Source organism: Lepeophtheirus salmonis, chromosome 5 (genome assembly GCF_016086655.4).
Source record: "Lepeophtheirus salmonis chromosome 5, UVic_Lsal_1.4, whole genome shotgun sequence".
In the NCBI taxonomy this organism is placed as follows: domain Eukaryota; kingdom Metazoa; phylum Arthropoda; class Copepoda; order Siphonostomatoida; family Caligidae; genus Lepeophtheirus; species Lepeophtheirus salmonis.
Genome location: NC_052135.2, coordinates 18,194,137 through 18,216,270, shown reverse-complemented (window position 1 = coordinate 18,216,270; position 22,134 = coordinate 18,194,137). Strand labels below are relative to the sequence as shown.

Here is a 22,134-nt window from a genome sequence, read left to right as displayed (position 1 = left end):
ATTGAAATTAGCCTTCAATGATATCTTGGACTCAGAAGGTGATTTTTTGATATAACTACCATGAAAGGAAATTACTTTTAAGGACGGGAATGTGGACTCCATTGCAAAGCCGAAATCCGTGGATTCTCCTAGTTTCTTAACTTCTCCTTTGACTTTGATGTTATCTTTGCCCAGGTCAACGAGTGCTTTGATTGTTTTTGTATCTAAATTAATTTGTATCTTTGAGACAACGAGATTAGGTTTTTGTAATTGGTTCTCCAATTTGGATTCAAGGAGAAGAACGTTGTTTTTAAATACTAGTTTTGAGACAAACTTTATCAAGGATCCATACTCAATGCTCATGGATTTTTTTGTATCATGTTCTATCCTAACAATGAGTTCCTTGTTATCTTTTAGAAGAGGACTTGACATAGTTAATGAGGTACTTCCAGGATTTCTATTCAGCTTAACTTTGGCATATTCATTATTATCCGCAGAAAGGATGAGCTCAATGGCTCCTCTCAGTTCTGGATAGGAAAACTCGTTTTGTTTCTTTATTGCAATATTAATTGATTGGTATTTAGTAGCTGAGGAATGAGGGATCTCCAATTTTGAATGGTATAAACTTCCATCTTTACCATCGATGATTGAAGATTCCTTGCTGTATGTAAAAACAAATATTGTCTTGTTCCTTACAGTGAGCTCATATTTTATTTGGGAGAATCCACTTCGCTTACCTTTCAAGACGAATACAGTTTCTCCATTTTTCAAGCCTTTAATATTGAAATCAGATTCTTCAATTGTCAATTTGATGTCAGAGTGCAATTGATACTGTACACCCAAAACAGAAGAGTTTAAAGATAAATGATACTTGTTTTTTTCGGCAGCATTTAGTTCGGCTTTTAGGGTTACGGTTTTAAAGTTATTGTCAAGGATGTCCATCTCAATATTTCCATTGTATATCTGATTTTTTCTCTTTAGGTCGATCGTAATCTTTTGAGGAGGGTACCATGAGGGATTAGCTTGGATATCGAATAAAAGATTATTCTGGTTCATTTTCCCAAAACAGAACCAGATAGATCAGGATGAGTAAGTTTACCTTCAACATTCCAATCAGAATCAGTATGTTTGGAATGAAGGGTTAGCTTTAGATTTACAGTTCCCTCCAGTTTAATTGCTATGTTTGTATCTCCTGGTGCTTGAGCTAAGGAGGCATCTAATTTTTGGTCAACAATTGTCATTGTAGGAGACTTGAGGAATACAGAAGCGGTCAAATGTTTATTAAGTGTGGCATCGATGGAAAAGTCAAGCTCAAAGTTTGACTTCATAGAGATCTTATACACATAGTGTTGGTTTGATCCATGTGCCCATTCAAATTTCAAATTCATGGGTTTATTATCAGGAATATCAAAGGTAATAGATAAATCCTTGTCTGTCAATTTATACTTTCCGTTGCTTTTCTTTCCCAAAACTTTCATAAGAAAATTCCCTTCCTTTGAAGCAAAGGTTACGTCACCCTCAATAACCTTTTTAGGTTTAAATTCGTCCACAAACCAATCTAGCTTAAGATGACCCCCACCATTTGAGAGGGGCTCAAAGAGAGAGAATATCTTAATAATATCAATTCCGTTGTAGTGATGATTAAAATGAATCGAGTATTTGTCTTGAAAATTCAAACTCAACTTGTTTGATATTTCTTTTTTGTATTCAGGTAAGGCAAAGGAATATTTTCCTTCATAATCAATGGATCCTGCATTCAGTATAAGTTGAGCAGATGCATCTACTAGCTGACGTGCGTTTTCCGTGGCTTTTACCTTGAGAACTCTCAATCCCTTGCTTGGAATATGCTCTCCTAGAAGCTCAAAGCTGTAAATATCTCCATAGGAGTAACTCAATGATAACTTGTGAATATTGACATCTAAATCAAACTTGATTAGTGATGGCTTGAATCTATAGTCCCCGAAGAGTAAATGAACTTGAACAAGTGAATTTGGATTCTCAAAGTCGAAGGATGCACCAAATCCAAAGTCAACATCGTTTCCTTTGGATTCAAAGGAGAAGGTTTTTTGAGCTGGGCCATCAGACATAAATTCCATATTCATAGACTCTAAGGCTTCGAACGGAGTTTGAACAGACAATTTTAGATTCTTGTTCTCATCCACACTGTAGGATCCTCCAAGAGAACGCTTGGATCGAGGAGATGAAGACACAAATGGACTTGAGACGTAAAGAATACTCTCCATCGTTGGAGTAAGAAAGAGAGTGTAAGTCTCCCGAGGAATCTTTGAATGCCAGCAAATTTCCATCAAGGTCCATGCTATAGGTTCCAAAATTATCGTTTGACACAAAGCCTTGAACGTTGCCATTCTTCATTGTATTAAATCCAAGTATTGGGCCGTCCTCATTGCTAACACTCAATTTAAGTGTTCCTTTTTCCATATAATCCATGGATAATGAAACAAGAGTATGAGGGAATGCAAAACTTTCCACATGGAATTCACTCCTTAACTCTGATTGACTTGATATGGAATAATTTCCTTTAAATTGAACATAAGGACTGAAATTGAGACCCATGCTCAAGGCATTGGGATAATTTTCTTCTAAATTAAATGAGTATTTCTCCAAACCAATTGCTGTCAAATCCAAATGCATATCCACTTCCAAATGAGATTTTGAGGATTTTTTGACAAACACATGATTGTTTAAAAAGAGTGCATTGAACTCATTATGTGTCATTTTAAATGAAAATGGAGCCTTTATGTCATTAATAGGTAGAAGCATTGTTTTAATGGCAATGTTTCCTTCCATTTCCTTGGGGTTTTTAAATTTATAAGAGAACTTCATGAAATGTTCTTCATTGAAAAGCCTTCCTTTCAAGGAAATATCAATGTGACTAGTATCCAGGGAGAGAGAATCAAAATGGAAAGAAATTTCCTTACCCCAATGTTGAAATAATGGAGAACTTACATGAGCATCCAATTTAAGGGATCCTCCAGAGTTTTTAAAAGTGATTCTACCAATGAAGATATTCTGATTTGATCTCTTGCTCACGTTAATGTCTACATCAAATCCAGATGACAAACTATTTAGTTTAACAACAACGTTACCAATATTACTCTTAATATCCCCCACAAAACCTCCTGGTCCATCTTTTTTAAAGTCGATCTCACCAAATCTCTCAGTAAGCCAATCACCCGTGGATGAATATGATAATTTTATTCCATCACTAGAATATTCCCAGGATCCTTTAAGAGTATTACTAGATCCGATATGGATTTGAAAGTCTCCGTCTTTTTCAGAAAAGGTCCCGGTTCCCTTTGCTTTCATTACTTCATTGCCATTGGCATCCTTGATATGTCCATCAAATTCTAAGGACTTGCCATTCTTAAGCATTATGTTGAGATCAAAGTTCTTACCCAAGAGTACTCCATTCAACTCAAGCTTTCCATTTTGTTTCTTTATCAATCCCATAACAGTGACATCTACCAGGTTTCCAAAAATGATCTTGGTGCTGATATTTCCATCTTTTGAGCAAACTTTATGTCCAATTTCTCAAAATTGTGTAGAGGTGTGGCAATACTCAATAAGAACTTTTGGAAATTATCGTTTGCATATTTTATAGAGTATTCTCTGTCATTGCGTTTGAGCTTTAATGTAAACTTCCCAGGGCCAGAGGAAAGCCCTACTTCAACTTTCTTTGCCAATTGAAATGTTGTTACAATATGAGCCATGAACTTTAGTTCCTTGGATGATAAGTCAGAGAGTTGATGACTATATTTGATTTTTTCTGCATCAAAATTTAACTCAAATTTCAAATCCTTGTATCCATCTATTTTCATTTTTCCATTGGTATTACTCATTGCATTCACAATTTTCTGTTTAACTTTGAATTCAGCCATGATGACATCTCTTTCACTCTTAACACTTCCATGAATCTCCAAATACTGTGGATAGAGGAGCTCAAAGGTTGAACTACCCAGATTGTATTGGATTTTAAAGTCGTCACTGAGGTAAGATGAAGTAACGACAAGTGACATATCTGAGCCTTCATTCCTGGCCTTTACTTCGACAAACTCCTTTTTCATCACGAATTTAGAGTGGATATTTTTGAAGCCAGGAGTATACTTGATTGAGCTCTTCAGAATATTTTGACCCAAAAAGTCCAAATTAACATCATAGACAATAAAATTAGATGAGTCATTTGACTTAGTAATTGAGAACTCAATATTCTGCTCCATACATAATATTTTTACCTCTAAGAAATCCAGGAAGCCTTTGCTTGTAGCGGATAGCTCAAAAAGTTTAAGACTATCAAGTGAGGCATTGACAAATAATTTTGGATTCTGTTTATTCCAATCAAGTTCTATTTTAAATTTTGATGCTTCATCACTCATACCAGCTTCTCCAGATACGAGGAAATATTTATCTTTTATAACAAAGTCTGCTTTTGCAAAAATCTTTAGTATATCTTCGTTGTCTTCAGACATGGATGCTTCAAAAAAAATGTTTGTTTTGCTTAGTTTGAACTTTATTTCAAACTTATTTGAATTGGAGTCCCCAGACGTAAAAGTTGAATCGTCAAATTTAATACCAATATCAATTTTATCCTTCTTTTCAGCTTGGATGGAAAAGAATTCCTGCTTTTGGATTCCCTTCAAGGAAAACAACCAATCACTTGCATGGATCTTATAATTTCCATTTATGGTGACTTTGGATTTTTTCAAATCAACATTAAATGTACCATCAGAGTCTGAAATATCGTGAGACACATGAATATTTTCATAAATTTCACCTCGATATTTCATGGTCAAGTCCAGGTTTTTAAAGGGGAAAGAGTCGAAGGTACCAAAGGTCTCATAAAGTATCCCATCTGTCACACTGTTTATTTTGATTTCATTTTTGAAAGAGCCATTTGAATCAGATATCCTTTTCCATGTAACTTGAGTATTTGAATCAAAGCCCTTACTCACTAGTTTGAAAGAGACAAAGTCTTCTTTGAACTCTCCATTCACAGTTAATATCTCTGCTTCTGTTGCTTTTAAGACTCCATGGATTTCGTTATTCTTTAGCTCAAGTGAGCCACTTAATGACTCTGGGTGTTCGCCTGTCTTCATATAAATATCACCCTTCCATTCAGATAACTTTTTGAAATCCAACCCTACCGTAAATGCATAGTCAAATCTAGAGTCCTCAGTCTTATACTCAAATTTGAAAGCAGATTTGTCAAAGAATGTGATTTTGTACTCACTCATTGAATTCTTCTCCTCAACTTTTTTACCTAAGAAATTAGTTTTATATACTAACTCTTCTTTGCTATAAATCTCGTTTTCCCTATAATAGGAACTCTCCTTACGAGAAAGTTCAAAAATATTCTTTTTGTCATTGTACTTTAAACTGGTCTCATGCTCGTTAATGCCATCTGATGATTGTGCATACTTGTGTTTGAGGAAGAAATTACGAACTGGACTTTTGATTTCTAAAAGTCCTTCCTTATTCAGGTTTGCCTTAAAATTCAAATTGAATTCGTTTTCTTCATGTTTCAACATGGGTATAATGACTTGTGAAGTGAGTTCTAATGCTTTCAATGGGTTTCTCAGATCATATTTGATTCCTAAAGCCAAAAGCAATTTACCCTGGGATTTGAAACCAAATTGGAAAGGGCCTTCATTATCTCTTTTGACACGGAGTGACATTTTTTTCAAGTCTTCAAAAGGTGTATTGATACTATAGTTCTCAACTCCATCTTCATCCATCATAGACTCCATGCTAATTTCTCTCTTAGAACGATTGTGTCCAAATTGGATTCCCATGGATTTTCCAATGGATGTGGTTCCTGTTTTCCCTATAAGACTTATCTTTTCGTAATTTTTGAAAGGCGTCTCCAATATTATTTCAAATGAGTGTTTCTCAATGTCAACAATCATGGAAAGAGAAACGTTTGTTGCGTCCTTAGTTACTAAAGCGTTGAAAGAATATACATTGATCCTGGTCTTCATATCCCAATTCACACTTAATTCAAGAGGTGTTTCTAAATATTCCCCAACTAATGAAGAGGTAAATGCAAATTTGTTTAAATTAAACGCGTCTCTCTCTTTATATTTTAATGTCCAATTCAACCATTCTTTTTTATTCTTTAAAACTCTTATTTCATAGATATTCGAATTATCACTTGTCTTTTTCATTTGATCTTTAATTATAATTTTTTCGTATCCAAAAAATGTTGTACTTAGAAAGATTGTTGGAAAGAGATCATCAAACTTGATTTTGATATCAATTTCATCTTTTTTCTCCATAGTATTGTCATTTCTTTTTATTGATAGATGGGCCGTAGGATACGCAGTGATGACATAAGTACCATCTAGTTTTACAGATTCCCATTTAGGAATGCTACTTTCTAATAGTGCTTGTCCATTAAAGGAGTCATTAGTTAGTTTAAACTTTAATTTAACATCCATAAATGATTCTTCTTGGCTAGATACGCGATATCGGATCATATATTCATCATTATGGCTTCTCAAGTCATAAGAAAGAATATTTTTAATATTCAAAGTAGGGGTCATCAAATTTAATTGCATATTTCCCACAAAATTTTTGCTGAAATCCCAAAATAATTTTGTACCATATTTGTGATGTTGAGAGAATAATTCAAGCTCAATAGAATCGCTTCTATCAAATAATACTTTAAAGTTATAAATGTTCAGACATGAGCTTTGAATTGAGTAAAAATTATCTTCGATTTTCACTTTGAGCATTAACAGTTGTTTAGCACCATTTATTTGAATGGATATTTCAGTTTTTTCATTTAAGTCATAAGTAGATTTAAGTTCATGAAACTCATAACCAAAATATGGAAGAACGTACTCAATATTCAATAGCCCTTTGGTCATGTTTTCATTAATAGATCCGTTCAAAGATAAATGATTATCAAAGGCATGGAACACACTATTTACTCCTGATTTGCTAATATCAAAATAAGCTTTATAGTAAATGTCATTTGGAAGACCGACTTCGAGATAGAATGCATCATTATACAAATAATTTGCATAATACGTGTCACCTGTAATTGTCTCAATAGATGCATTGACCTGTCCTGAGCTCGTTCTAATTATATTTATACTGGATATATTACCTAGTGTACTTGATACATGGAGATTACTCAATTGATGATTGTATGATACCCTGAAATCTTTGTCATTGAATTTAGATTCAAGGAGATATATTCCTTCATTGGAAGTCTCAATGTTCACATTGGATCTAATAGGAAACACATGGAAGTTAGATTCAATTTCTATGCCCGCCTTTATGCCTGAGGTCATATCCCAATTACTACTTAATTTGAACATAGAATCATCACCATAATGAATAGTTGTTTTAATTGACTCGTTTGGCTTGTATGACCCTTCCCAGCTCCATAAACTCTCAGTTTCATCAAATTGTAGGCTAAGTTTAATATTTCTATCCTGAGAGGCAATTTCTCCGTTGAATGCAAATACCTGGCTCTCTCTATTAACTAGTCTGGAAGTCCATATTTTGTAATTATTTTCTATTTCTAAATCAAAGCGAAATTTTCCATCACTTGCTTGGATTAAACTACTTAAACTATCTTTTTTTACAATTAACTGAATTAAAAGTATCTCTGATTTTTCTTTGAGATTTATAAGTTGGATATCTCCAGATAAAAGGATATCTGACTCTCTTTTCAGCTCTAACTCGAGATTCGTTTCACCAAACCAAAGAGTATTAATGTCTGAGTTAACGTAGACTCGATCTGTAGAAATTTGAATATCTGCCTTAAGTTTGATGTAGTGTTGATCTGGATTTTTAAAATAAAATTCTATATTTTTGACAGGATCTCCTAAATTAGAGTTGAGAAACACTTCATACTTTGAAATTCCCCATTTGGCCAAGTCGACTTCCAATGCCATCATACCTTGACTAAATTTACCTTTAAGAATAAATATTTCTTCTTCATTTGAGACGAGTTGAAGAGAGCAATCATTAGCTCCTTCAATGCATTCACCATTCATGGCATACTTCTTCAACAAATTTCCCTCATGAGGAAATTTAAAAAATCCCTTGAGATTTTTCTTTTTCAGATTAACCTTAATTTCACCTTCAATAGGAGAGATCTGTAGCTCATTCGAGGAGAGTTTCCACATGATTTCCCCACCTTCCATGTCCTTTCCTTTTTTACACATTAACACAAAGTCAAAGATTTGGGAACCTTCGTCAACTCTATTCCCTACAACTTTAGCGTCGAGTTTATTCTCATTCCAGACAAAATCACTATGGATTTGGAGACTTTTGTTAATTATGATCTCAATTTTCCCATTCTGACCCTTCAAATCAATTTTTCCAGACATATCACTTGACTCAAGCAGAGCAATGTTGAATAAAAATGTGGGAAGAACATTGTGATCGTAGCTTGCCTTGCCCTCTCCCATTGGTGTAATAACAATATATTCCTTTCGTCCAGGAGAATTCTGATGCATCGTCAAGGAGGCCAATTTATCATTTACTCCGACAGAATAAAAGGTTCGTTTATCTCCTTCAGATATTAGATTTACAAGAATTTTATGAAAACTTAGGGATGGGGACGACACATTCCAAATGAGGTCATTTTTGTTGTGCTTATAATTGAAAACATGAGTTTCTTCCCCACTATTGTCTTTCTTGGAAGCCGATGCCTCAAAAATGTACTCTTTTGAATCCATGGTGAATCTATTCTCACTTGAGAATTCAGAGTCAAACCATACTATTTGCCCAATAAATTTTCCTTTCAACGGATTATTTCTACTTAGATAACCTTCCATACTCAAATGTCGTTTTTCACCCAATGATGTAAGGAAAATCAATTGATTTTCAGAGTAAGAGGCATTGAATGCCAGTCTTTCAGTGTAAGGAGAATGAGACAGCAATTCAAGACCATGGGGATGAATGATTGACTTTATCATAATGAATTCCTTTTCATTATGATACATGTTGAATTCAATTTTTTTGTGGATCATGGTGGAATCGTTAATAATGATGTAGTTGCCTCTTAGCCTCTCTGATAAAGACGAACTATGGATCTTGAATTCCCCTTCAATTTCCTTTAAATTCCATTTCTGCTTCCATTCCAGAGCTGATTCAAAAGACTTGTACAGGGTTACAAATTTCAAATGGAGATTTTCTACTGAGTCTACATGAGCTATATCAATTTTAAGGCCATCTAGAAGGGACTCAGAGGATGTGGATCTGATTTTAAGGGTACGATTATAATTTTCCAAAGAGCCAATTCCATTTAATGACACCTCCTTTTCATTCCATCGCCCAACAATCTAAGGGAACAAGTTATATATGTATAATACAACACATGGTCATATACCCTTTGTCAACACAAAATAAGCTGGAATAATTTGTCTCAATATTGACTTGGATTCATTGGCGTCCCCAAGATTATATATATATATTTTTTTTTTTTGGGCCTTGTTTTTTAGAGTTTTTTGAAATCAAAAATACATAGCTATTCTCAATAAATTATTTTCTTGGAAAAAAATTTCAAATATTAAAATTTTTTCAAAAATCCAAAGCTATTCAGAAAAAAAAAAAAAATCTGAAAAAAACTTTAAAAATCCATAGTTGCTCACAAAAAGATTGAAAATTTCAAATATAAGGTTTTTGAAAAAAGATCTCAAGAATCCACAGACGTTGACAAAATTATAAGATTTCAATTATAAAATTTTTTGAAAAAAAAAAATTATAATTTTCAATTTTTTGTAGAAAAATTTCAAAAATGAATTTTTGGGAAAATAAATTGAAAATTTAACTTTTTTGGAATACAAAATTAAATAAAACTTATAATTTTTTATAATATTAAATTTTCTAGTGAAAATTTCTATATAGATATGCTATAGACCTTCTAGCCCACCCCTGCGGATGCCCCTGGGATTACATTTTATTTTTTCAGATGTTCCTTGAAATTGTCAGGTGGAGTTGCAGTGATGAAGTGTAAAAAACATCAAAGATTTAGAATCTGAGCTAAGAATTGCATTTACATGATGTACATGATTCTCTAGGAGCAAGCGGGTATCGAACCTACACACATTGAGTTCAATATAATAATTTCTCCCTAGCTCGTTACCCATTTACCCCATGGTCTCGCTCCTTTTACATTTCTACTCTTTGAAAAATATTCGTCAACTTCTAGTAGCAAATTATTCTTATTATCACAATGGAGGAGCCGCAAATTATACTTGAATTAGCCAAAATTGATTGTCACAATAACAAAAGAATAAATTGGCAGATGTATTAAAATATCGGGACCAATATAAGTATTTTAAAACAAATAAAGGTTCTAAAGTATAGTTAATATCCTTGGTTATTTTAAATCATTCTACAAATTGGAATGGAAAGCCTATAATTGACTCAAATATGTCAAAGAAATATATATATATATATATGAAGTAAAAAATAATTAATTAGGAGTTTTTCCTTTTATTGAAAATTGACGTACTACATGTACATATTGTAAAATGTAAATAGGATAAAGATGTGAAAAGTGTGGAATTCTAGCAACCGTAATATATATATATATTTTGAATAATACCTATATGTTGGTCACCTACAGGATATTTGTATTTTTCTCATTATTCCTACCCATTTTGAAAATTCGAACGTATTGGCAAACAAGGTGCGCCATGGTTTATAGTTATGACTGTAAATCGTAAGCATTTTCGAGTCTGAAAATTAACATGGTAAACCTAAATGTTTAAGAGGATAGTAGTTTTTCATGACGTTTCATTTGGTCATCTGTTAGCAGGTAAATGGTGAAAGAAATGAATTCTCATTTTACAAGGACATAGACAGGAATAACACCTGGAGGGCCCACAGGGGGTGGATGGACGCCCTGTACCCCCCAAAAAACAACTACAACATATATATATTATTTTTAATAGAGGACTCTTGAGGAGTATTTACCCATTTTGTAATGAAGCAAAAGAGACTACTGACCATCTCTTTTAGAACTTTTTAAGTGTAACATATGAGCATATCTCATGAGGAATTTTTAGGACACTATTGTGGGAAGGAAGAAGGCCAGGTCAACGCCATTAGGTATTACAAAAACACAACAATTAATATATGCAAAAAGGACTCAGAAGGACTTAAACCTTACAGACGTATTCCCCATTATTAAGTTACTTATCAAAGTAATAAAAGATATGGACTTTTTTTGAATACAATATTTTATTAATAAAATTCGACATTTTTGCTGTTTTTTGCGAAAAATATATCAGATTTTGATTGTATTGCATCAAACTTTCTGACTGATATCTCATTTTCCCATCTGTCATTCCCTCTAGGAAGGGAGGAACAAAAATGAGCCAATTGTTGTCCTTTAAATTCAATTTAAATGCACAATGCTGAACTTTTTTGCATTGTATGGTGTAATGTGTATTAGTGTTGAGACTCGGTTCCGACTGCGGTCTCAGACCGTAGACCAAAATTAGTTTTTCAAGTAAATGAAGACTATGCCACCAACGTTATTTTAATTTTTAATTGTTCTTCTGTTTGTTTTTGACCTTTATTTTTAGTTTGATAATGTTCTTGTTTTTACCGTATTTTTTGTATTTTTTTTAACTTTGAAATTTTATGCTTTATGCAATGTGCTAAGCCTTTAGTTAATTTCGTTTCTGAATAAAGTAACGCCATGTGCGAAAAAAAAAAAAAAAATATTTTTAATAGATTTTATTTTCGTCATTCGGGCAAATTATGAAGGAGAGTAAAAATAGTAATAATTGAAATTTTTTTCCAAAAAAATTAATTTTTTTTGATTTTGTAATGTTCTTTTAATTGGTTGGATAGAGTTGCACTGATTAAATATAAGTAAACATTTTAGTATTACATTTGCTCCTTTTAACCTAGGAATCTTTACGGAAATTTAAAAAAAAATTGTTTAAAAAAAATTTTAGATTTCAAATTTAATATATAAATTTTTTTTACAAAAATTTAATTTTCTGTTAATAACTATTATATTTGTGTATTTTTTTTCTTCAAAAAAGTTAGTTATTTGTGAATTGCTATAGATTTTGAGATTAAAAAAATCAAAAAACCGCCTCCCCCCTCAAAATATAATCCTGCAGACACCCCTGTACACCGATATCGTTCATCAATTCTACCCTAAGTCAAAGAAGGAGTTACACTTACTATCTCCTAACAAATCCACAGCGTTACCCTCCGATATTCATGAGTGCACACAATCATGCCCAAGGCCGTCGCCACGGGGAGAATTGGAAAATTTGAATGTCATTCGGAAAATTTGAATTATTTATGCAATGATTGGAAAAAATTGAAATGTCATTTAATTTATTAATCGGAAGAAAGAAAAAATGGGGTGGTCTGCCCACATTTAAAATGGATCTATATTTCTATAGATGAATGATTGATGACGTCAGTTTTGTTTCATAATTTTGAACATTGGCAGAATAACGTTGCATGAAGTTAAATGTGTGCATCAATCATATTTTCACAACTCATAAATCAGGCTGAGAAAAAATTTCGGAATAAGACCAAAAAAGATTGATCGGTTTACCATTTGAAGCCATTAAATTTTGGTCTACGGTCTGAGATCGCACTCAACACTAATACACATTACACCATAGAATGCAAAAAAATTCAGCATTGTGCATCTAAATTGAATTAAAAGGACAACGATTGGCTCATTTTTGTTCCTCCCTTCCTAGAGGGAATGACAGATGGGAAAATGAGATATCAGTCAGAAAGTTTGATGCAATACAATCAAAATCTGATATATGTTTTGCAAAAAACAGCAAAAATTTCGAATTTTATTAATAAAATATTGTATTCAAAAAAAGATAAAAAAAATTAATGACGCTCAAAATATACAAACAGTTTCATTTGTCTATCAATACTTTGAGTGAAACAGAGAGAATAGTACGGAATAGTAAGATTTTTGTTAAAAATAAAGACTATCCCTGTCTTTGATAAATAAAAGTCAACTGTTTTTTTATTTAAAATAGGCATCCCAAAATTTTAAATTCCCCCTCTCCCCCCCCCCTCATCTAAAAAAATCATAGGCACGATCCCGAGCACCAGTCCTACAAGAGGCGGACATTCCGCTAATTAGTGGAATAAAAATATTTAGTACTTATCGGAATACAAAATTTGTAAGAATGCTTTCATTCTGGAAATAAATGTTATTCTTCAGGAGGATATCAAGAGAATATATTTCCCCTTTGTGCTCAGAAGTTTGATCTACAGAGAGAGAACATTGACAGCACCGAGGAACCCAAGAATTCACCAATCAATAGAGATCATTAGAGTAAAAGACCCGAGTGCTTTAAGAACGTATCAATCTGTTGGCAAAGTCAGGCATACAAGTACCACATACACTGCATATCAAACGTTTCTTAATTCTACATAGCTACTTGGAATGCCTCCACATACGTAGTCAAAAAGTAGGACTTCCATTGGTTTTATTTATAAGTCCCTTTGTGGAGGTACACAATTAACTGTTAAGAGGATGGTGCTTTATATTTTGAAGCAACTATTATTACAGGCCCCTTTGTTGTAGACTAGGATCTTATCCCATTCTGGTCTTCAAATACGCCGACAAATTTTAAGAAACTTTAGTTTCCTTTGAAATTGAGATTTGCTATGATAATTAATAAGGTCCAAGGTAAGACATTTCAAGTTGTGTGCCTGGATTTTCAAATTTATGTTTGTCTCTTGTCACTTATAAGTTGGATGCTCAAGAGTGGGGAGTGAAAAGGGTTTATATATCTTAACACAAGACGGTAGAATAAAAAACATTGTTTAAAAAGAAATCCAAAGTATCCGTGTTTGCAATTTTGAGTAGTTTTTTTTAGCATTTTATATTAAATATTGTTTGAATTTTACTGTAAAATAATTATAGTTTGTTATTTTGTATATACGAGTATATAATAGGGGTTAAGTGGGTATGCCCTTAATGGGTATCCGCCTTGTTGGAGCTGGGGGGCTGAAATTTTGCGTGGGTGCCTCTTTTGAACCTGGTCAGGCTAAAATGGGCGTCCGAATTTTTTTGGGGTCATATATTGGGTACACCCTATCTAGTCTCCTTGAGCTCCATTGAGATATGTTTCAAGATAAAAAATCACTATACGAATTCGTAAGTTTTCTAAATTTATAGAAAATTAATACAGTTATGGGCAAAAAAAAAAAAAAAAGGAATCTGTGGAAATTCCCTGTATTTTTTTTTTTTTTTTTTTTTTTTTTTTTCGTAACCAAGATTTGTTTCAAATATTTTGAAATACGGGAAACATATTAGAGAATGCTAAAATAGGTTATAAAAACATATAAAACACACACAAATATTAATCAAAATATTCAAGAACTAAGCTTAATAATATTTAAAATGGCAATATAGTTTCTTAAAATATTTATCACACCCCCGTCAAGCGTTTTTGTTTTTGCAAGGACAAAAATTCTTGGTAGGTTTGTGTTCCTCTTTGCAATTCTAATAAATGTTATTTACTACTTTTTCTTAATTAGTGCAAAAAAATAAAAAATAATTTTCTTTGTGAATTACGATTGGGTATTTTTTTTGAAAAAAATCAAAGATGGACTTTTATTTTTTATATAACTCATAATAATACGTATATTATTATGCTGGCCTGCACCAAAGGGGTCTAAACATGAAGAAGAAACAACATTGACCATTGTCTGAGCAACACTGAGTAACAACCCATTGCTAGTCCATACATAGTTATAAACTTGGGTACATTTATTCTTTGATTAAAAAAAATGATTTTTTCAATTGGACTAGACGATGAATGTGGGTAACAAAAGTGTTGAAAAACTTTGTGTTATTGCTTAATAGACAACTCTGAATAATATCAAGTACTACTGCTAATCTATATGAATAAAAAAAATCTTCATGTCTGTGAAGGACTCATTTTTGAGTGTCCCTTTAATATCTGAGAAGTGGTGACTACTTTTTCTAAGAAATAAAAATGGAGCAACGAGCGTGTGTTGTTAAAGCTCAGCGTGTCATATTAAAAAAGGAAAGGGGGGGGGGGTAAATGTCTATATAATTAATTTATTGGTTCTGGCTACGTAATTCCAAAAAGTGGGACCCGTGGAGTATAAAAAACAACCCGATTGCTATTAGTTGAAATGGAATGAAGAAAACATAAGTAAGATTAAGGTTATATATAATACTTTTCCCACTAATGTTTGATTTCTACCACAGTTTTTTATAGTGACGTCAGGTGTTAATCAAATAATTTATTGAATTATATTAGGTATGTTACAAAAAATTTAAAATTTTTTTTTACCTCTTTTTTACATTAAAAACAATTGTATATATTAAAAAAAAAAGTTCTAAATAAGCTGCTTCCTAAATACACTGTACAAAAGTTTTAGTAGCCCCAAAATATTTTATGTGTACTTTAATTATATTTGGAGTAACTTCATTACTTGTAAAAAGTAGTAGCTAAATCCGCCCAAGTCATATGGCACGAACTCCTTATTCAAGTAAAAGAAAATATATATTGTTTGAAATTGACTAAATTCAGGGATAAACCTATACATAGTCCAAGGAATCCTTGCCTGGTCAACCTCCGAAGAGTCTAAGTAATTAGCTCTGCAGATATATCGAACTCTTCGAGATAGATTCTGTGCAAAAGGCCTGCAAACTAACTTTTTTATTTGGCATGTAAATACTGGATTGAAAGAAACACTTTAGTAAAGAGAAACCTGGAAGAATAATCGAATCTGGACTAATCAGAGCTAAACAGTTTTGACATTTTGAGATTATAAGAAAACTCAGTCAAAGGATTTTATTTAGAAGGGATTTTGAGGTTCAGTACGTAAAAAAAAATAATTATTGATAAGTATTGAGCATTGATCAGCTGAACATGAGTCATATGTGGTGTATCAACATACAAATCATCTTGAACAAAAATCTAGAAAAGGAGAAAATCCTAAACTATTTTTTTACTTCAATCATAAATAGTACAGCCCAAGATTTTATGCCAATATTTGAGTCACTTATAGGCTTTGTATTTAAATTTGAGGGATGAGATTAAATACAGAAAAAAATTAAGTATAGTTTAAAACCTTTATTTGATTAAGGAGAATGATATTGATCCCGATATGGCCTTTCAAATAAATTCTCTGAACTTATCCTTCTTTCATAGTAATGATTAATTTTGGCTACTTTGAGTGGAATTTGCAGCAGACTCAATGAGTTAATCAGACTAATTTGTTGATAGATATTTCGTATAATTCTACAAGGAATACGAATGTAATCCATACTCAATTTTTTGTGTTGACGGTCTACATTTGGAGTGAAGATCCTACTATTCAATAACAAATTGTTTAATAGTTGGGGGAATATGACACTATGTATTAGTTGTTAACTACCATTTGATTATGAACCTTTTTCTTTAATTCTCTTTTTAGAGGAAAGATTAATGAATGATAACCCCCGAACCCTCTTTCAATGAATTAAGAACAAAATGAAGACCCTACCTGTCCTTTGAATGCATTTGGTTCTATTTTGTACTTCAAAACTGTAGTGATGTGCTTCAATCGTCTCCATGGGGATTTGAGATCTATGCTAATTACAAAATCCTTCGGATTCAAGTTGTATTTGGCTTTTAAGTAATGCTCAGCATCATTCCACTTGACTTGGGCTTCCAATCCCTTTGTCTCTAATTGAGCCAGTAACATACCGTTATAACCATTCGCACGAATAGAGCCTGATAATTTATTTTGCAATATTTTAGTACTGAGAGTCCAGTCCTCATGGTACTTATCATCCCATTTGAGAAGACCATCAATCTCTTTCAATTGATTGGCCGTCTACAAATAAAGTTATTCATTTTATGAACACAAAACAACTCATTTCAACATAGATATCTGTTTTACCTGAATAGTGAGTTCACCAATGGATGTAACTTTTACATTGAATAGAATATCTCCCTCTCTTTTCAAATATTTAGCTTTACCCCCATAAATGATATCATCATACTGAAGTTGTGCATTCATACTCATATCATCATTACTTGTTCGATGGAGATTCAGCTCCGCATTGTATTGATAGCCTTTAATGTCATCAAAGCTCAATCTTAAAGCAGATTGCTCTGGAGAGAGCAAAATGGTCCCATTAATGCCCAACTTATTTCTTCCTGGAATGTTCACATCTGCAGTCACAATATAGTCTATAGTTGAACGTTTTTGACGTAAGAAAAACATCGTGGTTTCATATTTCTCATTCGGTTTCCACTGAATATGTGCATTCCCATTGATATTACCAGATCCTTGCTCTTCTAGAAGAGCAACTCTTGCTCCATATTTGTATAAATTTGAAAACTCTAACCCTACATCCCAAAGGTAATTAAGAGGCTTGAAGCTTACAGCCCAATTGTAAAAAACGTTAAATCTAAGATATTGGCCCATTGCTACTTCAAACTGATTTTGAATCTTGGTTTGGGATACCTATGGATACCAATGGTTCAAAATTTATCCTCTGAAGTCCAGATAAAAACTTACGTGATGAATAAAAGTAAGGCCATATCTTTTGTCTGAGGGACTATTGTTGGTCATAACTTTAAATATAAATTCCTCCAATTCTTCATTGGAACGAGAAGAAAAGAGCTGTTCGATGGTGGAACTAGACTCCCCAATTCTAACCTTTATTTTGTTCTCTGCATAATTATCTGAGAGCTGAATGGCCCAGGACATCTCAGAGTCATAGTTAGGGAACTGTGTAGGCTAAAAATATTTTTTAAAGAAAACGGTGATATATGTTAATTAATTATCTATAATTTCATTAATATTGTCTTACATTAGCGGAGAGGGAAATATCGTGCTTCTGTAATGCACCCAAATTGGAATGTTTATAAGTTCCAACCAATGTGATGAGATGTTCAGGCTGATCAAAGAGACGATAGGATATATTACTGTCAAGTTTGATACTGGAATTACTTGATGAGGAAGAGGCTGTAAGTTTTGTAGAAAATGGATTTGAGTTAAGGTCAATACTCAAAGCCTGGAGACCATTTGATGACTTGTAGTTTCCAGAAACTTTTATGGGTTCATGATACATACTCTCCAAATTGCCATCAAAAGACATTTTGTTGTTCTTAAACGCAGCTGCTCCCCAAATATCAACTAGCCTGTTGTTCATGTAAGTTATTTTAGTGGAGACATTGAGTGTAATATCTCCATGGTCAGTAGTTCTCTCAAGAGTATGCTTTAACCCTATCAAGGTTTGCTTATCATAGTGTAATTGCCCATCCAGGGTGATTAGGTCATTTCCTCCAAAGTAGTTTGCAACTACTCGAGTTGATTTATAAGGTACAGCTAAATCCATGGAAAATGTCTTTTTATTTTCATCCAAAAGAAGTGTCAAGTTTGATAAACGATCCCTCCGAACAGATCCGGGAGTATCAAAGGCAAACATAAATTTTTTTGAGTGATCCTCCACATCCATTTCATAGTCTAAGATATATTTATCAAAAATATCCGTCTTTTGGTAGCCAATGCTGAAATTGGAGGGTCCAGCAAAGTAGATCCCCATATCACTCCAACGACTTCCCTCAACATAATGGTAGCTAGATTCTCCACAAAATTTGACTCCAAATACAACATCAAATACTGATGGAGTACAACGAACAAACTCAGACTTTGGGTTCTCTGAAATAAGTGGTAAGTAGCCAGTTTCTTTGTCTTTGAGCAAATAAAAGTCAACATCAACATCAATGAACCTGACATTATCCTTTGGAACATTCATGGTTGCTTTAATTCCTTTCATTTTGTCCACATCAATTTCACTGTCAAAATGAGTCGTTATGTGCAAATGAGACGTGGATTTCATTCCAGTTTGATCGAAATGTCCATCAACGGACATGATACCATTTACTTGAATACTTGCTGTTGGATAGATTTGAGCTTTGAGATGAGCTTTTCCTGTTGACCAATAGTCGTTTAATTGTAAATCCATTTGTGATTTTAAACTGAATGTTGTTGAGCCATTAACGGAAAGGGAAAGCGGTAATCCGGATGCCAATGGAACAATGATTTTCCCATCCAAAAATATAGAGGAATGAGAGTAGTCAATGTTCTGACCGTTAAGGAATTCATGTTTGTTAGAGAGTGAATATAGCTGAGAGATTTTATTGACAAGAGATGGAAGAGAGCTGAAAGAGCCATAGTAATTGTCTCTTCCAAATATTTTAATAAAATATCTTCCCTTAGGATCATCCATCAAGGAGTTTGTAAAAGTGGCATCATCTTCTGTGTCTCTCTTATTCCGAAGTCCTCGGAGGAGCTTATGGATAGAATCCTCCTTGAAATATCCTTTGGAGCTAAACAGCTCCTCAATAAAAGGCTCAAACCCCTCGACTCGCCCATCCAATCGCAATAAATCAAAATCCTGGCCAAAAATGTTAGCTGATAAATTCATCATGGCAGACCGTGGGACATAGCTATCTTGGGAAAACACAACACTTCCATCAACGGTGGCTCTAGAGTTATCGAATAGCTTGGTCATTTCAAAATAACGTGAAAATTTTCGAACATCTGTCTTCCATTTATTATCGAGGAATTCGTCTCCAATTAATTTCTTAAGAGCGATTCGATCTTCACTTTGACTCTCTTGAATATTGGTCAAATGGGTCCAAATGAAAGATCCAACTAGTTTAGAGATAGCACATCATTGTTAAAAATGTATTATAGTTAATTTATATATCATCTTACCCTGGTTTACGGGCTCTGAGACCAAGATTTCCTTAATGTAGGCAATGACATCTGAGGAAGGGCACTTCATAACAGCCATGTATGCCTCGATTCGGATTTCAGAATCTTCATCAATGTTGGAAAAGACGAGTTTCAAATGATTAGAGTCTTCAGGTACGCAAGACAATGCCTGGTAGGCTTTAAGTGCTGCAACACGAATAAACATGGAATTTGTTTTCTCTTCGTAGCACTCTCTTAGATTAGATCTTGGACCAGTTAGAAAGCCTATGTTAGAAATCCCTCTCAAGGCTAGGATGACCAAATCTTCCTCGGAGTTCATGCATCTATTTTGAATAAAATCTTCAAATTTTTTTACGACTGACTGAATAGGAAGCATTTCAAAGCATTTCTTTTCGGATTCACAAAAAGTTTGAACCATTGTGGAGATCCCAATGAGAGCAGCATTCCGCGGCTCTTCATTGAGTAATGACTAAAAATCAAAGGTTATTTGAAGACTTTGTATAAACTAATCGGGCTTTATTATCGTATGAAAGTAACTTACGGTTATTGTTGATATCATTCCAATGGTTGGATTTTTATAACTTGAAAATGAGAAAAACCATTTATCAAGCATTTTCGGAGGTAGCTGATTACTTTGAATAATGTCCCGCATTAAAGTTATTCCAGACTCTGTTTTCAATAGAGGAATGGCGTCCATCATAATAGTGCGTTGAGAATCATCCTGGATTTCATAGAAAATATGAACCAATTTGGAATATTCGATTTGACGAAGAAGATGAACTAATTGAGCAAAGCGTTCAGGTTTCTCATACTCTTCTAAAGAAGCTATTTCTTTTAACTTGGAGCGAGCATCTTGTTCCAAGAAAATGGTCTCTGTTTCTGAATAGTCTTGATGATGATAGAGCAGATTTGTGTTTTTGTCAAAGGTTCCTATAAATAAACCAGGATATTTGTATAATGTACCTATAGTTTATATGTGAAGCGCCAACATGAAAACAATCTTTTTTTTGTATTGTTTTGTTAAAAAAGTCCAAAAATTAAATTTCTTTGGAAAAAAGAAATTGAAAAATTAAATTTTTTTGCTTTAAATTTCAAAAATCTAAAGCTATTGACATAAGTGCATAGTATCATGAGATGAATGAATAATAATAGAACCTCGAATCATTGCATTGTCATGCGCGTGGATTGTTTTAACATGCTTGAAAAGTGTATTTTCTTCAGTGATAGCTCCGCCATTGCTGGATTGAAAGGGTTGAAATTTATGACGAACATTACAAATATTCTGTTCCAAAACACCATTCTCACCAATCTGTATTTTACATTCAGATTTTGAACTATAATTGTAAGGATAAAATAAATATGTATAGCGGATATTGTTCTTAGATGTGAAAGAGTCTTTCCCACTTACGAAATAAGAGGCAACTTTTGTGTTGAAATGTCTGGTAAATTAAGAGCGTATTGATAGAGTTTGTGATTGTTTTGACAATTCTGACTCTCTTTGGTCTTAAGGTAAGACTTTTTATTTTCCCAGCTAGAGCTCTCAGGAGTGTAAAGAGTTAAGCAATCTCCCATGACGTCTCTCTCATTCACTTCCTTCCTGTCCAAATGTTGAAAGGAGGACAGAATTCCTCTCTTGATATTAAGGACCCATTCAGGCTCATCTACTGAAGTGCACAGCTGACTCACTTTTCCATCAACATAGGAAAATTTGAGATCATTTACGGAGACGGCAGATCCCATTTCCTCAGTGTGAGCTCCTACAATGGAGAGATCAAACTTGCAAGAGGAGAGGGGTCTGATGTTAACATCAAACTCCATCCTAAGTGTTGATGTCTGCTTGCTTGTCCCTTCCATCATTGTTCGAACATCTGATTCATAGCGATACGAATAGACTTGTCCCACTTCATAGAGGGGAAGAGCCTCCTCCGGAGGACATACTATATTGCATCCATCATTTGGATCAGAGCCCTCTACAAAAAATAAAAATACGAGGGACTACACAAAAAATAATAATTATTGATTTCTTACTGTGGACAACAAAGGCCAAATTTTTTTCAAATAGTAATATTTGAAATAATATTCCTATTACAACTGTCTTCATGATTAATCCTTTAATTTCAGACTACACACAATATTATCATAGTTAATAAAGCTCTTTCACTGTTTCAAGCCCTCCAAGTTTTAAACAAGGACTGAATTGAGTTTTTAAGTAATGCGTTCATTGTAAACTTTAAAGAAATTTAAACCTTTGAACCTTAATTTTCCACCCTCGCAAATGCGGAAAAAATATATTTACTTCTTCAAATTAAAATGTTATCCAGATTTGTCTTTAAAAAAGAAAGAAAAATGTTATTTTTGTTCAACAACTAATGTATGTAGTCCAATTACTTAGAAATCAACAAACACAGA

At 33.3% G+C, this 22,134-nt stretch overlaps 1 protein-coding gene across 1 annotated transcript; it reads right to left on the bottom strand.

The window, feature by feature from the left end:
* Nucleotides 1–1,672: 1,672 nt before the first annotated feature.
* Nucleotides 1,673–22,052, bottom strand: LOC121119094 (uncharacterized). The gene is made up of 10 exons (XM_040713713.2): nucleotides 21,754–22,052; nucleotides 21,134–21,695; nucleotides 20,881–21,059; nucleotides 20,267–20,655; nucleotides 19,726–20,194; nucleotides 17,813–19,662; nucleotides 17,518–17,739; nucleotides 16,894–17,463; nucleotides 16,495–16,827; nucleotides 1,673–9,299 (listed from the first exon to the last, which is right to left on the bottom strand). Exons 1-10 carry the CDS (start codon nucleotides 21,824–21,826, stop codon nucleotides 3,462–3,464), a joined length of 10,485 nt encoding a protein of 3,494 aa, XP_040569647.1. The 5' UTR covers nucleotides 21,827–22,052; the 3' UTR covers nucleotides 1,673–3,461.
* Between the last annotated feature and the right edge of the window lie 82 nt (nucleotides 22,053–22,134).